Source organism: Chiloscyllium plagiosum, unplaced genomic scaffold, assembly GCF_037043375.1.
Source record: "Chiloscyllium plagiosum isolate Xiang-an unplaced genomic scaffold, Cpla_swu_hap1 HiC_scaffold_45, whole genome shotgun sequence".
Classification (NCBI taxonomy): domain Eukaryota; kingdom Metazoa; phylum Chordata; class Chondrichthyes; order Orectolobiformes; family Hemiscylliidae; genus Chiloscyllium; species Chiloscyllium plagiosum.
This window is the reverse complement of record NW_028270183.1, coordinates 36,554,263-36,571,469: the sequence shown is the minus strand read 5'-3', so window position 1 is coordinate 36,571,469 and position 17,207 is coordinate 36,554,263. Positions and strand designations below refer to the sequence as shown.

At 43.2% G+C, this 17,207-nt stretch overlaps 1 protein-coding gene across 1 annotated transcript in view; it reads left to right on the top strand.

Annotated features, from left to right (window-relative positions):
• Positions 1 to 17,207, top strand: part of pnpla6 (patatin-like phospholipase domain containing 6) — a 157,838-nt gene that overhangs the window by 2,410 nt on the left and 138,221 nt on the right. The window contains exons 3-7 of the mRNA XM_087983348.1: positions 2,667 to 2,857; positions 11,510 to 11,669; positions 12,959 to 13,039; positions 13,402 to 13,530; positions 15,956 to 16,036. Coding sequence (XP_087839474.1) covers positions 2,667 to 2,857; positions 11,510 to 11,669; positions 12,959 to 13,039; positions 13,402 to 13,530; positions 15,956 to 16,036 — 642 coding nt within the window. The remainder of the gene's footprint in view (positions 1 to 2,666; positions 2,858 to 11,509; positions 11,670 to 12,958; positions 13,040 to 13,401; positions 13,531 to 15,955; positions 16,037 to 17,207) is intronic.

Genomic DNA, 17,207 nt, shown 5'->3' with positions numbered 1-17,207 from the left:
CACTAGCTATTGGAGCGCTGCTCCTTCATCAGGTGGTTGTGGTGTATAAGACCATACAACACAGAATTGATAGCAAAAGATTTGTGTGATGCCGCTGAAATGATACATTGGAAAAAAAAATGGATCATTTGTTAAGTATTTCATCTTTTAGATTGACCATAGTAGTTTTGGTTCTTTCATATCAATTGGGACATAGAACATTACAGCGCAATATGGCCCTCGATGTTGTGCTGACCTGTGAACCAGCCTGAAGCCCACCTAACCAACACTATTCCATTCTCGTCCATGTGCCTATCTAATGACCATTTAAATGGCCTTAAGTCCACTACTGTTGCAGGCAGTGCGTCCCATGCCCTTACTACTCTCTGAGTAAAGAAACTACATCTGACATCGGTCCAATATCTATCACCCCTCAGTTTATAGTGATGTCCCCTCATGCTAGCCATCACCATTTGAGGAAAAAGGCTCTCACTGTCTACCCTGTCTCACCCTCTGATCATCATATGTGTCGTTATTAAGTCACCTCTCAAGCTTTTCTCTTGCGAAAACAGCCTCACGTCCCTCAGCTGTTCCTCATAAGATCTTGCCTCCATACCATGCAACATCCTAGTAAATCTACTCTGAGCCCTTTCCAAAGCTTCTACCTCCATCCTATTATGCAGTGATCAGAAGTGTACACAATACTCTAAGTGGCCGCACCAGAGTTTTGTACAGCTGCAGCATGACCTTGTGGCTCCGAAACTCATCCCTTTACCAATAAAAGCGAACACACCATATGCCTTCTTAACAACCCTATCAAGCTAGGTAGCAACTTTCAGGGATTGATGTATTTGGATACAGAGATCTCTCTGCTCGTCCACATTACCAAGAATCTTACCGTTAGCCCAGTACTCTTTATTCCTGTTACTCCTTTCAAAGTGAATCACCTTAGGCTTCTCCATATTAAACTCCATTTGCCACCTCTCAGCCCAACTCTGCTTCTTACCTATGTCCCTCTATAACCTGTAACATTCTTCAGCACTATCCACAACTCCACTGATATTTGTGTTATCTACAAATTTACTAACCCATCCTTCTATGCCCTCATCCAGGTCACTTATAAAAATGACAAACAGCAGTGGCTCCAAAACAGATCCTTGCAGTACACCACTAGCAACTGAACTCCAGGTTGAACATTTTCCATCAACCACCCCCCTGTATCTTCTTTCAGCAAGCTAATTTCTGATCCAAACTGTTAAATCACCCTCAATCTCATGTCTTTGTATTTTGTGCAATACCCTACCATGGAGAACCTTATCAAATGCCTTACTGAAATCCATTTCCACCACATCAACCGCTTTACCCTCATCCACCTGTTTGGTTACCTTCTCAAAGAACTCAATAAAGTGTGAGAGGCACGCCCTAACCTTCACAAAACCATGTTGACTATCCTTAATATCGTTCTTCTCTAGATGATTATAAATCCTATCTCTTATAATCTTTTCCAACACTTTACCAACAACCGAAGTAAGGCTCACTGGTCTGTAATTCCCAGAGTTGTCTTTACTCCCCTTCTTGAACAAGGGACACCATTTCTTAGTCTCCAGTCTCTGGCACGAATCCTGTGGACAACAACAAAATAAATATTAAAACCAAAGGCTGTGCAATCTCCTCCCTAACGTCCCAGAAAATCCTGGGATAAATCCTATCCAGCCCAGGGGACTAATCTATTTTTACACTTTCCAGAATTGCTAACACCACCTCCTTGTGAACCTCAATCCCGTCTGTAGTCTGTAACTCTGTATTCTCTTCAGCAACATTGTCTTTTTCCAGTGTGAATACTGATGAAAATATTCATCTCGCGCTTCCCCTATCTCCTTGGACTTTGTGCACAACTCCCCACTACAATCTTTGATTGGCTCTAACCTGTTGGACTATAACCTGGTATTGTGATTTTTAACTTTGTCCACCCAAGGCCAACACCGGCACCTCTAAAGCATGCAATGAAAACAGTGTTACAATGACCATACTTAAACCTCTTTGTCATTCCTGGAATAATCATACCATGTGCAGCCCTTAAGTCAGTAGATCCTTGTTTACTGGTATCTGTTTGGAAAAGTGTTGTCAGAGTGAATGCATGTACTGTTCATGCAGATGGATTAAAACTTCCCTCCCAGTGATGGTTGATAATGCGAGTGATAATCTGTAGTCCTTGACCGGAAGTAACCAAGCAGCAGTGTTACTGTCGGGGATTGTGATTAAAATACAACCAGTCACACATGACTGTGTTCTGCACGTGGATTGGCGGAGGATCAATCAGCTTACTATAATACCTGGTGTGAGTTTGTCAATGATTTAATTGTTCAGTAACTCTGCGCAAGGGTAGTTCAACCCCTCCCCTCCCTGACCTGTTGGGGCAGGGACAGCAGCTGTGAAAGTTTGCAGAAGATGCCTTTCAGGTGAACTAGTATTTGGGCGAGTTTGTCTTTAGTCCAGTCTGAGTGATTGCTTCAACCAAATGCTGAATGTTGACTGAGTTTGTACATCAAGGATTATCTTTTGTCTGATTGATAGAAATCTGTAAGTAAAATAATAGTGTAACAGGTATAAAAAGCCTGAATGATTGACACAGAGTGCAGCAAAGTCAGATATCATTGTGTTGATGCCTCCCTGCCTGGGCCATGCAGTCTCTGTCTCCATGTCTAAAAGATTTCTTTGTATCCTGCATCCTGCACAGGTTCTTACACATTAATAAGGAAGTTCCGACCCTGCAGCCGAAGGAGCCCCCTCCCTCTGTTCTCGAGGCTGACCTGACTGAGTTCGATGTTGCCAGCTCTCACTTGCCTTTGGAAGTCCTGTACATGCTGAAGAACGTCAGGTAACCTCCTGAAAGTACTTATCCTTTTTGTAAAGGAGCACCACCCAGTCGTATTTAAGGAAAAGATAGATTTAGTTTTCATATTGGAACATATTTGATCAAAGCATAAGTTACATGTCACAATCCTGCACATTGTGAAGAATTGACGTGGGATTAACTACTCTTTAACATTCTGCTGTATCAATGGAGAAGTGCAGAATACAATATAGTGCCAACTAACTGGCTTGTCAGCAAAGTTGAAGTTCGTGGAACAAAGTGACAGTGGCTGCGTGGATACAGAATTGGCTGAGTGACTGGAAACAGCAGGCAGTGTTTTTCAGGCTGGAAGGAATGTCTCTTGGGATTGCAATAGCTATTTTTGTATTTTTCGTTTTTAGCGTTTAGTCATGCGATGTGAGCTTCAATGGCTGGGCCTGGCCTTTATTATCCATCCCCAAGTTACAACCATTGTGGCTTTAGGAAGAGAGTTCCAGGATTTTGACTCCGTGGTAGTGAAGGAACTGTTACTTAGTTTCAAGTCAAGTGCACAGCTTTGAAGTGTAGAAAATGGAAGAAGGAATAGGCTATTTTGAATGATCAGGCCCATTCTTATATTCAGTGTGAACATGGCTGACCCTCACGTTTAATGCCATGCTCTTGCTCTCGCTTTCTCCAGCTACCCGCTGACGCCTTTAGACTGGAGAAATTGTTCTTTCTGAACTGTATTCAGTGGTTTGACTTACACAGCTGAGAGAATTCCACAGGTCCACCATCTTCTGAGTGAAGAAAATTGCCCCATTTCTCCATCTGGAATGATCTGTGCCATGTTCTGAAATAGCGATCCCTTCATTGTGGACTCCCAGCCAGGGAGAAAACAATTCCCGCGTCCAGTCTATCCAGCCCTGTCAAACTTTGATGTGTGTCAGTGAAATCCCCTTTCATTCTTGTAAACATAGTAATTACGGATCCAACTGGCCCAATCTCTCCTTGTACAATGTACCTGCCGTTCCAGGAATCAGTCTAGGGAACCTTCATGACACACTCTCTACGCGGAGAGTATATTTCTTCTTAGATAAGGAGACTGCACGCAATATTTCAGGTATGGTCTCACCCCTTTCTTACACGTGCACTGAAACCCTCTTGCAATGAAGGCCAGGATACCATTTGCCTTCCTAACTGCTTGCTGCATCTACATGCTTGCTTTCAGGGAGCCAATGGATGAGGACAACCAGATCCCTCTGTATACTAATATTTCTTAATTTATCGCTGTGTAAATAATACTCTACTATTCTGTTCTCCTACTAAATTGGATAACTTCACGCAGCATATTGATCTGCCAAGTATTTGTCTGCTCAATCAGCTTCTCTAAGTTGCCTCGAGAACTCTTTTGATCTTGCTTGCCGCTCAGAATCCCACCTAGTTTTATGTTGTCAATAAGCGAAAATCAAACTTGCATTTCGATTCCATCATCCACGTTGTTGATAAGTATTATGTTTGATTAGGGCCCAAGGACTGATCCCTGCAATGCTCCATTTGTTACTGCCTTCCATTCTGCAAAAGACCAATTTATACCTAGCGTCATATCAACATTCAGACCCTTCTTTGCAACTCGTCCATTCCGAACAGATATCCTAAATTGATCTAGTCCCATTTTCCAGCACTTGGCCCATATTTATCTAAACCCTTCTTATTCATATACCCATCCAGATGTCTTTTAAATGTTGTCATTGTACCAGCCTCCACCACTTCCTCTGGCAGCTCATTCCATACACACACCACTCTCTGCTTGAAAAAGTTGCCCCTTAGGTCCCTTTTAAATCTTTCCTCTCTTGCCTTAAATCGATGTCATCCAGTTCTGGACTCCCCCACCGCAGGGAAAAGACCCCTGTAAGGTCACCCCTCAGCCTCTGACACTCCAGGGAAAACAGCCCTAGCCTATTCAACCTCTCCCTAACGCTCAATTCCTCCAACCCCGGCACATCCTTGTAAATCTTTTCTGCACCTTTCAAGTTTCACAACATCTTTCCAAACCAGAGAATCCAAGATTGAATACAGTATTCCAGAAGTGGCCTAACTAATGTGGCAGCTGGACAGGATATGACCTCCCAACTCCTATACTTAGTGCACTGACCAAATGCCACCTTCACCACCCTGCCTACCTGCAGCTCCATTTTTCAAGGAACTGTGAACCTGCATTCCATGGCCTCTTTGTTCACTACACCCATGAGGACCTTACCATTAAGTGTATAAGTCCTGCCCTGATTTACACTGCCAAAATATAGCACCTCACATTTATCCAAATTAAATTCCATTTGCCACTCCACAGCCCGTTGGCCCATCTGATCAAGGTCTGAGGTAACCTTCGCTGTCCACTACACCACCAATTTTCTAACCATACCCCCAAATTCACATCCAAATCATTTCTATAAATTACAAAAATGAGTGAACCCAGCGCCAATACCTATGATGCTCCACTGGTCTCAGGCCCCCAGTGTGAAAAGTAATCCTCTGCCAACACCCTCTGTCTTCTACCTTTGAGCCAGTTCTGTATCCAAATGGCTAGTTCTCCCTGTATTCCATGAGATCTAACCTTACTAACCAGTCTCCCATGGGGAACCAAGTCGAACGCCTTTCTATATAGATCACATCGACTGCTCTGCCCTCATCAATTTTCTTTGTTACTTCTTCAAAAAACTCAATCAAGTTTGTGAGACATGATTTCCCATGCACAAAGCCATGTTGACTATCCCTAATCAGTCCTTGCCTTTCCGAATACATGTAAATCCTGTCCCTCAGGACCCCAACAACTTGCTCACTACCAATGTCAGGCTCACTGGTCTATAGTTCCCTAGCTTTTCATTATCACTTTTCTTAAATAGTGGCAGCACGTTTGCCAACCTCCAATCTTCTGGCACCTCACCTGTGACTTTCAATTATCCAAATATCTCCACGAGGGACCCAGCAATCACTTCCCTAGCTTCCCACAAAGTTCTAGGGTATACCTGATCAGGTCCGGGGGATTTATCTACCTTAATGTATTTTAAGATGTCCAGCACCTCATCCTCTGTAATATGGACACTTTTCAAGGTATCACTATATGTTTCCCCAAGCTCTCTAGCTTCCATGTCCTTCTCCACAGTAAACACTGATGCAAAACACTTCTTTAGTATCTCTCCCATCTCTTGCGGCTCCACACAAAGGCTGCCTTGTTGATCTTTGAGGGGCCCTATTCTCTCCCTAAATTCTCTTTTGTCCTTAATTTATTTGTAGAAACTCTTTTGCATTCTCCTTAACCCTTTGTTAAAGCTATCTCATGTCCCCTTTTTGCCCTCCTGATTTAAGCATACCCCTACTATGCTTATACTCCTCTAGGGATTCACTTGATCCCTGCTGTCTATACCTGACATATGCTTCCTTTTTCTTGACCAGAACCTCAATTTTTCTAGTCACCCAGCATGCCCTATGCCTACCATCCTTTCCTTTCACCCTAACAGCACCACACTGTCTTTGGATTCTCGTTATCTAATTTCTGAAGGCTTCCCATTTTCCAGCCATCTCTTTACCTGTGAACATCTGCCCCCAATCAGCTTTTAAAAGTTCTTGCCCAATACCCTCAAAATTGGCCTTCCTCCAATTTAGAACTTCAACTTTTAGATCTGGTCTATCCTTTTTCATCACTGTTTTAAAACTAATAGAATTATGCACATTTGCCCCAAAGTGCTCCCTGACTGACACCTCAGTCACCTGTCCTGCCTTATTTCCCAACAGTAGGTCAAATTTTGCTCCTTCTCTAGTAGGTACATCCACATACTGAATCAGAAAATTGTCTTATACATACTTAACAAATTCCTCTACATCCAATCCTTTAACACTATGGCAGTCCCAGTCTATGTTTGGAAAAGTTAAACTCCCCTACCATTATCACCCTATTATTCTTACAGATAACTGAGATCTCCTTACAAATTTGCATCTCAACTTCTGGCTGGTTATTGGGGGATCTATAATACAGTAAGACATAGGAGTGGAAGTAAGGCCATTCAGCCCATCGAGTCCAATCCGTCATTTAATCATGGCTGATGGGCTTTTCAACTCCACTTATCTGCACTCTCCCCGTAGCCCTTAATTCCTTGCAAGATCAAGAATTTATCAATCTCTGCCTTGAAGACATTTAACGTCTCCACCTCCACTGTGCCCCATGGCAATGAATTCCACAGGCCCATCACTGTCTGGCTGAAGAAATGTCTCTGTTCTAAATAGACCCCCTCTAATTCTAAGGCTGTGCCCACAGATCCTAGTCTCCCCACCTAACGGAAACAACTTCCCAGCATAAACCCTTTCTAAGCCATGCATTATTTTGTAAGTTTCTATTAGATCTCCCCTCAACCTTCTAAACCCGAATGAATACAATCCCAGGATCCTCAGCCGTTCATTGTATGTTAGGCCGACGATTCCAATGCAATCCCAAGAAGGTGATCATCCCTTTTTTATTTCTCTGTTCCACCCAAATAACTTCACTGAACGTAGTCCTTGGAATATTCTGCCGAAGTATAGAAGTAATGTTAATCCTAATTTAAAAACTCCACTCTCCCTCCTCTCTCATCCCCCTTTCTATCCTTCCTGTAGCATCAATACCCTGGAACATAAAACTGCTAGTCCTGTCCATCCCTGAGCCATGTCTCTGTAATAGCTATGATATCCTAGTCCCATGCTCCTAATTATGCTCTGTGGTTATCTGCGTTACCTGTCAGGCCTTTCACATTGAAATAAATGCAGTTTAATTAATCAATCAGTGGTTTGGGCGGCATGGTGGCTCAGTGGTTAGCACTGCTGCCTCACAGCATGAGGATCCCAGGTTTGATTCAAGCCTCTGGCGACTGTCTGTGTGAGTTTGTACATTCTCCCCGTGTCTGTGTGGGTTTCCTCCGGGTGCTCCGGTTTACACTCTCAGTCCGAAGATGTGCAGGTCAGGTGAATTGGCCATGCTAAATTGCCCATAGTGTTAGGTGCATTAGTCAGACAGAAATGGGTCTGGGTGGGTTACTCTTCGGAGGGTTGGTGTGGACTGGTTGGGCCAAAGGGCCTGTTTCCACACTGTAGAGAATCTAATCTAATCTACCTTAATCTCTGCTTTGCTCCTGTATGCCTTGACTATTTGACCACCTCCCTTTCCCAATTGCGCCAGCCTCAGACTGATCCTTTAATCCCCCATCCCTATCCCTCTACTAGTTTAACTCTTCCCCAGTGGCTCTAGCAAATCTTCCTCCCTGTATATTAGTCTCCTTCCAATTCAGGTGCAATCCGTCTTTCTTAGACAGGTCACTTCTACCTCAGAAGAGACTCCAATGATCCAAAAATCCTTCTCCCCTGCACCAGCTCCTCAGCCATGCATTCATCTGCTTTATACTCCCATTCCTACCCTCACTAGCTCATAGCACTGGGAGTAATCCAGGTATTACTTCTCTTGAGGATCTCTTTTTTTAAATTCGTGCATAATTTCCGATATTCTCTGCTCAGAATCTCGTCCTTTTCTCTTCCTATGTTGTTGGTTCCAATGTATTCAATGACCTGCAGATGGTCCCTTTCCCCTTTGAGAATATTCTGCGCACTCTGCCTCGGCGTTATTGTTCAGTAACTTCTGAGACAATGTTCTCCCACCTGGTTATTAACACTATCTGGGTCTATCGCACCAAGGTGACCTGAACTGGGGGATAGGGCTGGGTTACGAGTAGACCAGTTCCTCAGCAAAGTGGAGATCCTTGGGGATTATTGGTATCGTTCAAGGGGCTGGAGGGGGTTACTTACAGATCATTTACAACCTCACTTAGAAGCAAGGTAGAATTGACGGGAGATGTTTGATTTTTGCTTAAAAAGAGGGGTGGCGTGGTGGCTCAGTGGTGAGCACTGCTGCCTCGCAAAGCCAGGGACCCGGGTTCAATTCCAGCTTCGGGTGACTGTCTGTGTGGAGTTTGTACATTCTCCCAGTGTCTGCGTGGGTTTCCTCCGGGTGCTCCGGTTTCCTCCCACAGTCCAAAGATGTGCAGGTCAGGTGAATTGGCCATGACAAATTTCCCATAGTATTCAGGGATGTGTAGGTTAGGTGCATTAGTCAGGGGAAATGTAGAGTAATAGGGGAATGGGTCTGGGTGGGTTAGTCTTCAGAGGGTCGGTGTGGACCTGCTGGGCCGAAGGGCCTGTTTCCACACTATAAGGATTCTATGATTCTCCAAGACATCCTTGATTCTGGCTCCAGGGAGGCAACACACCATTCTGACATCTCTCTGCTGGCCACAGAAATGTCTGGCTTTGCCTCTGACTAGCCAGTCCCCTATCCCAATTGATCTCTGGGAATCTTGCGTACCCCTTGTTACAGTTGAGCCAGTCTGCGAAATCTGGCTGTCAGTGCTACATTCCCCTGAGAGGCCATCACCAAAACAGCATACTTGTTTGAGATGAAGGGTAGCCACAGGAGCTCCTGCACTACCTGCCTCCCCCTCCTACCTTCCCTGGGGGGTAACCCACCTACCTGACTGTATCTGTGGTTTTTCTATCTTCCTGAAAGTGCCACCCATCACAGCCCCGAGCTCCTGTACATTCCTCATTGCCCCGAGCTGCTGCTCCAACCCCTGCCCATGCGATGCAATAGGATTCACAACCAAACATATTTCCTGCAGTCATAATCATTAGTAACGTGGAAATTCTCCATAATCTCTCACATTCGACAGAAAGAGCAAATCACTCACTAAAGACTCTCTCTGCACCTTAACAACCTACTGACTCAGAATATAGCACAGCCTTACTGCTGTAAAAAAAACACTGCTCCAGGCTAACTTAATACCTATGTTTTTTATTTTTAAAAACAATTTAATCTAGAGACAGATCTGAATAAATATATTTTAAAAAGCCCTACTCGCCTTAAAGATTTACAAACAATGTATGATTAGATTGAACAAACTGCTGAGCTGTTGCCCTGCTGTGAGGAACTCCCCATATTGAGATTCTCCAAGGTCAGCTGTGAAGTTTGCTCTTTCTTTATTTTTCTTAGACGGAGCTCCATGTCCAGAGATATTTGAAACGAACAGCAGAGGCAGTTGTCTGTGAAAGTTCACAGCCTGGTCAGACAGCTGTGCAGGTTCACTGATTCTTTTTTTTCACCTCCGATGTGGTCCCTGCTCCCTCTCCTGTTTTAAATTACCTTGTTTTGATCTTTCTCCAAAACAGCTTATAAAACAGTAATTACTGCTCCACAAAATCGAGGAAATCAGCTCCAACACAGGGAAAGAAAAATCCTCAAAAAAGAAGCAGCTCTCTCAGCCATGATTTTCTCTCATCCTCCGTCTGGGATTACCCAGAATCTACGGTGTTACCTGTCTGTTAACCATCACAATCTATATTAGTATATCATCCTCAATCCCATGTGCATGTTTCAAACAATTATCTCTTATGTGGCACTTTTTATCACTGGAGCTGAAAGGGATTCCAGCAATTCCAATGAGTTCAACCTTTCTTCATAAGACAAGCCCCTTCGTTACAGGAACCAGCCAAGTGAACTTGTGTCATGCAGCTTTATTTTAGTTTTCTGAAGGAAATTTGCTTCACTCCACCTATCCCAGCAGATTTAGTGGTGTAAATGTAAATATTCTTGCAGTTAATTTTACTCTAATTGTACCATTTGAGGCATGTTGATATGCAGGCTATGCTGTGCAAAACATAGTTCACTGGAATCTAAGGATGATTGTAACCCAGGACCCCTCTGAGTGAGGAAAGGGACAGTGAAATGGGGTTCAGGTAGGTCAGCCCAGTTGAAGAGCTTTTTAGCTTTCTTTGCAGGAAAGATTGGCATGGTGACTCTATGGTTCGCACGGCTACCTCGCAGCGCTAGCGATATGGGTTCAATTCTAGCCTCAGGTGATTGTGTCTGTGTGGAGTTTGCACACTCTCCCTATGTCTGCAAGGGTTCCCTCCGGGTGCTCCAGTTTCCTCCCACAATCCAAAGATGTGCAGGTTAGGTGGATTGGCCACGTTGAATTGCCCATAGTGTTCAGGGATGTATAGGTTAGGTGCATTAGTCAGGGGAAATGTAGAGTAATATGGGAGGGGAATGGGTCTGGGTGGGTTACTCTTTGGAGGATCATGTGGCCTGTTTGCACACTGGAGGGATTGTATGATTCTGTGGGCTGAAACCAGCACAGGTTCACTTCAGCAGCGTTTCTGACTGGAAGGGAAGAGGTTCTCAAGGACATAATGGATTTTGAGGGAACTGGGAATTCTCCAGGAAGCAAACAAATAGAGAAAGTGAGAGGGAGAGAGAGAGAGAGAGAGAACCCCATAAGTTTAGCCCAGAGCTTTAATACACACCTAATGTATGTTGATGCTTTTCTTTCTAATCATTTTGGTCAGAGATGTTATTACACACCTTTGGAGCAGGTGGGATTTGAACGTGGGCCTCCAGATTCAGGACGGGACACTACCACTATGCCACAAGCAAGTCTCCTTAATGTGCACCCATATCTACATTTCTAATATGCACCCAAACATACCTTTTCTTGTCAATTGAGCAACATGTTAACCATTCAGATTGCACTCATTCATTGAAACCCTGAAAATCTAATAACTGCCAAAATACAGGGCCCGATAGGGTCAGTATCTAATGTTGATATTTCTTGCCCCCTGTAGAGTTCTCGGCCATTTTGAGAAGCCTCTGTTTCTGGAGCTGTGTAAACACATGGTCTTCCAGCAGTTCCAACAGGGGGAGTACGTCTTCCGACTGGGTCAGGCAGACAACAGCATCTACGTGGTACAAGATGGCAAGCTGGAGCTCAGCCTGATGGGAACTGTAAGTTTGGCCTAGAAAAAGACACATAAGTGGCTGCTCACTATTTTCTGTCAAGTATTAGCTTAACTGATTTTTAATGTAGTAAATTTTAAAGGAGCTTATTGATTCAAAGCAAATAGAATATTCTTTATACTGAATTGTACTAACGCTGCAATGTTGTAATGATTAGAAATGTACTTGCTGTGCTCTTGATTCTGATCCTAACTAGGGCCACCAGGAGTTCTGTCATCTCCTGCCTTCTTAAATCTTGTGCACCAACTACAAGTCACAAATCAAGTGGATGATGGAATGTTCTCCACTTGCCTGCATGGGTGCAGCTTCAATTACACTCGAAGCTCAACACCATCCAAGAGAAAGCAGCTTGATGAATGGGAAAGGCAAGGGGTGATGTGGGGGTTTCCAGGGGGGGCTGGTTGAATCTAGGTGTGTCAGAGTGGATGAAACGGGCCATTAAAACAGTAAAAAGGGAGTGTGTTGAAGTGGTTAGTGGAGAGTTCATACACAGGACTGTATAGGAACAGCAGAGTTTCTTAATCGAGGTTGGGAAAGTAGAGAGTTTTAATGTTTCATGGGATGGCCAGCATTCATTGCCTGTCCTCAGTTGCCTTAAACTGAGTGGTTTGCCCAAACTATTTCAGAGCGCAGAAAGAATCAGCCACATTCCTCTGGGTCTGGTGTCACATCCGGGCCAAACTGAGTCCAAGCAGCAGATTTGAGCCTTTCAACAACTGTTGATAGTCACCATAGACTAGCTTTATAATGCAAGATTTAGTAATAGAGTTTAAGTTCTAGCAACTGGCATAACTTAAACCATTTAACCAGACTATTAATCTGGGTCTGTGGGCTAATAGGCTGTTGCATTACCAGAACACCATTGTCTCCTCATATACTGGAGAAATCTTGAGTAAATATCCCATTTGTGGAATAGGACAATCTCTAATGGCCTCTGTCTGCATCCCTGAGACATATGTAACACTTTTTTTTAAAAGGTAAGATACTCTCAGCTGCAATACACAACCTTTTTGTAATCCAGAGGCCTGTCTTTCTGCACAAGGTAGCATTCAAATATGAAGAAAGATTTCATTTTTGCAGGAGATAAATCGTGACATTATTGTTAAATTTTATATTTCTTATGACTTTGGGGGCAAGGATATGATATTGAAGCTGTTTTCACCATGAAGGTGTTTGTAAAGGTTTATCATGTGGGGTGTGACTGTAGAACAGGATTCTCAGCCTCTAGCAGTACCAGAACCATGCAGGTATTTTTTGTTGTTTGTATTTTTCTGCAGGATGGAAAGGAGTGTGTTGTGAAGGAGATTTTCCCTGGTGATAGTGTGCATAGTTTGCTGAGCATTCTTGATGTTATAACGGTAAGTGAGTGCGTTTCAGCATGTTTTTCGATTGGCAATTCCTCCCCATACCCTGTACTTGCTCATTCACTGTTTGCAGTGCTTGTAAATATCATTGCCTCAAATCCTCAAACTTTGAAAACCTAACACATCTACTGAAATCCATTGATAAATTCAAATACACTCTCAAATAATTGTGGCTATTAGCTCCAGTTTCTGGGAGTTTACGTATTACCCAGTGTCTGGGTTTATTCTAATGGCTTTGTGATCCACGCTCAGATTTGCAGTTTGAGTGGAAATACTTGCAGACATTGTCTGTGGGAGTGCCGTGCGTTATTGAATGAGGGATGGAAATAATTCTGGGTGCTTTTGAATTATGCCAGGGTCACCAACGACCGTACAAGACGGTATCGGCTCGAGCAGCTGAAGAATCAACTGTACTTTGTTTACCAGTGGAGGCATTTCAGACAATATTTGAGAAGTATCCTGAAAGCCTGGTCAGAGTAGTACAGGTGAGAGCTTTGGCTGAGCAAAAGTTTATTCCTTTTCTGCAAAAATAAATGTGTGTATGCCCTCACTGAACATGATTAACGTCTATAGGCAATGCTGAGGCCAGTTGTTTTGGAGTAGGGAGTTTATGTTTTGGACTCTTCTAGAAACCAAGCATGTGCTCCTTAATCCTGAACTTAACAGGGAATGGACTTGGCAATAATATTGTTGCAAAGTTCAGAAAATAAAACTGTTTCCCTGAATCAAAATCCTATACACATACATATATAATATGTGTTGTGTTTGATTCAATCTGGTAAACTTTAAGGTGTGTTGCACGGAATTGAGAGGATGATGGTCAAAGTTTTGGAAGACAGGTAGGGGTAGGAAAGTAGTAACAATGAGGGTTTAGGGCATGAATTTCATTAGGTAGGTATGTTGATTGCTTTGCACTGAATGGGGAGGTAGGATCCATTTTGGTCTCAACTATTCACAAAATTTATTAACAACTTGAATGATGGGATAGAAGGCCACATGTCTACATTTGCTGATGACACGAAGGCAGGCAATGTTGGTTAGCAGTGTAGACAGAAGCAAATGATAATGAAATTACGTGGAGACCTTGATAGATGAAGACACTGAGCAAAGATGCAGTCATCTACTTTGGAATAGAAAAAGATAGAACAAAATACTTTCTAAATGGTGAAAACTATAAACAGCGGAGTATGTAGATCATTAAACTGTTGTGAACAGATGCAGAAATAAACAAACACAGATGTTGCTGAAAAAGCTCAGCAGGTCTGGCAGCATCTGAGATAAATAAATCAAGGTTCGTAGAATGTGGGTCTTGTATCATAGAGTGTGGAAGCAGGCAATTCAACCCACTGATGCTCCAAAGGGCATCCCAAACCCCCCCCCCCCCCCCCTCCAACTCGATCCTTCTAACCTTGCATTTTACCATGGCTAATCCACAGAGCCTGCACATATCTGTATACTATGGGCAATTTTCCAATGCCACACCACCGACCTGCACATTCTTGGACTGTGGGAGGAAACCGGGACACAGGGAGAAGATGCAAACTCCACGCAGACTGTCACACCCAATGGTGGATTCGAACTATGAGGCAGCAATGCTAACCACTGAGCCACCTAGAAGCTTAGCAGTAAGCTTCAGATCTTACCTGGTCAGGTTGTCTCTGGAGTATTAAGAGTCTTCCATAAACAAACTAGGATTGTGTTCCCTTGGACTTCACTCAAAATATTGAAGCTATTCAGGGGAACAGATGAGGAAGATGGAAATAAATCTATTTTTGCTGTTTGGATGGGTCTCAGACTAAGGGAGGATGGTCTTTCAGAAGTGAAGTTTAAAATTGTTTGAGATTAGTAGAACCTTGGAATTATTCTGCAAACAGCAATTGGTGAAAGATCAAGTGTTATTTGTAAGATTTTGGTTATTCCAAAGGGTATGGGGCTTTGGCTGATAAATGGAGTTAGATTGCAGAAAGCCCATCAATATTGGAACAGGCTTGAAACGCTGAATGGCTTCATCTCTTTACTAGACTTTGAAGGCATCAGACCATTTTGATAGGAAAGATGATTAGATTCACTGTATTGAAATGAGCTATTTCACGTTCAGTGAGCAATATGGTAAGTTCTTCATTGCCTGTCTAAGTTAGCAGATTGAATATGTTGAATTGAAGTTTCTCAACCAGATTAGAAGAGTGCCCTTTTAATGATTCCTATACGGTTGCATTGTTTCTTGCCTAAGTGCAGTACCTATTACCAGAGTGCCTGTTTGGAATAGTTATGGGCCAATGTGTGTGTTTACTGAAATATTGACTCTTGCTTTAACACACAGAAATTAGAAGGCAGCAAAAGTGAGGTCTGAAAGTCCCTGGAACACATTGTGTGCCTTTGATCTGCATCTATGATTTTATCAGGATATAGTGTGATGGCCACAGCAACCACTTGCAGAGCCACATCCTTTGCTTTTTTTTCACACATTTAAGATCAATCAGGAGCAACATCTGATCCATATTACAAAAAAATGAAACTAAGTATAGCTGAAAATAAACATAGTGTCTAACAGTATGCAGGATTTTGCAATTGGACTGTATTTGCGAGATAATCCCGAGTGTGTAAAGAATTACACTGATTGCTAATTGAGGATTGTCATTTGGGTTGAGTGTGGCACACTTGCATGTATTGGAAGCTACATGGTATAAAGCATGGGGCCCTGTTTGCACATAGAAAGAGGTCTTTGCACACTCTGGGCCTGTTTGAACTCAACAAAAAGGTGACAGGCATTAATTGAGTGCAAGACAAAGGGCTTTGACTAAAAGTTTTCTTTCAGCAAATTTCAGTTTCATACTATCGAATGTGTTCTATGATGGTTAATTAAACCAAAGGCACCCAGACACTGCTGAATTATTTTTATATCTTTCCCAGATTATCATGGTGCGGCTACAGAGAGTGACATTCGTGGCTCTGCATAACTACCTCGGCCTGACCAATGAACTCTTCATTCAGGTGACTGTTTCATCACTGTCTCTGCTCCAGAACCTGTAGTTGGATGCTTGCAGTTTCTCCAGGAGTTCTCTCAATCTCCTGTTGTGACCTTGTCAGAACCCCTGGTGCAAAAATGCCATCTCTGATTCTTTGCACTTTTACATTAGAGTTCAAGGTTTCCCCTGCCCACAGGAAACTCAGTTGGTGTAAGGAAATCTTACAGCTTCTTTTGTTGAGTGAAAGTAAGCTTCACCTGATTACACGATTTAAAGGGCCAAGATTCCTTTTGCAGCATAATGCAGATGGGATGGCAGTGCTGCTGGGCTGCCATATGTGGAACCGGAGGGTGGGCACATGGGGCACGTAAGCAGAGTGCTGTCTGTTCTGGCAGCGCCAGTGTGATTGCAGCATGCCTCCTACAGAGTTCCACTGCAAAGTTGCATTGGATCTACAGATTTTGTTTACTTAGCAAAATGGATTTATATCCAAGTGTGTCAAAGTTGCACAGCACCTAAATTGTCCATCCTAGCCCACCCTGTGCACAGGGTCTGGCATTAACCTTTAAAAGTGGTGTCAAACAGGTAAGGAGTGAGTGGGACGTCTTGTAGACTGTTGGCAGTGAGAGAAGAGTGGAAGATGCTATTGGGAAGCAGTAACAGTTACATTTGCCAGCATTACACAATAGAATTTCAAACTTCTGCATGTAGAGAGCTGATGTTTCTGTCATCTCTGTTCGTCTTGAAGAGCTCCTGAATGAAAGCTCTGTTCTGACCCACAGTGAATATAAAGTTCTGAAGGACTGTCTCTGAAGATGTGGAATGGCTGATTAGCGTGGGGTGGAGTTTGAGAGGAGTGGTGGGGGTATGAGGAGGGTAGGGGGTGGTATTCTGCAAGCTGATGGTTAGAGGTTTTCCAGGAGTGATTCTGGTGGGTGGAGGCAGCCCCTGTTCTGCCCTCAGTGAAAATGAAGGCAGTTGGCATGTCTCTTTCTCTTTCTCTGTGAACTGCTTCCCACTCGGTCATTAATTTTCTGTACCTGGATGTCCACCTGCTTCTGGGCATTCGTTTTTATATGTTTGTGAGTAGTCATCATCCAGGAGGGTTGATGTAAAATCATTTTGTTCAGAAGTGAATTGTAATTGATGGAGATAGACTGATAGAAAATGGCTTGACATGATGGTGAGTGATTGAG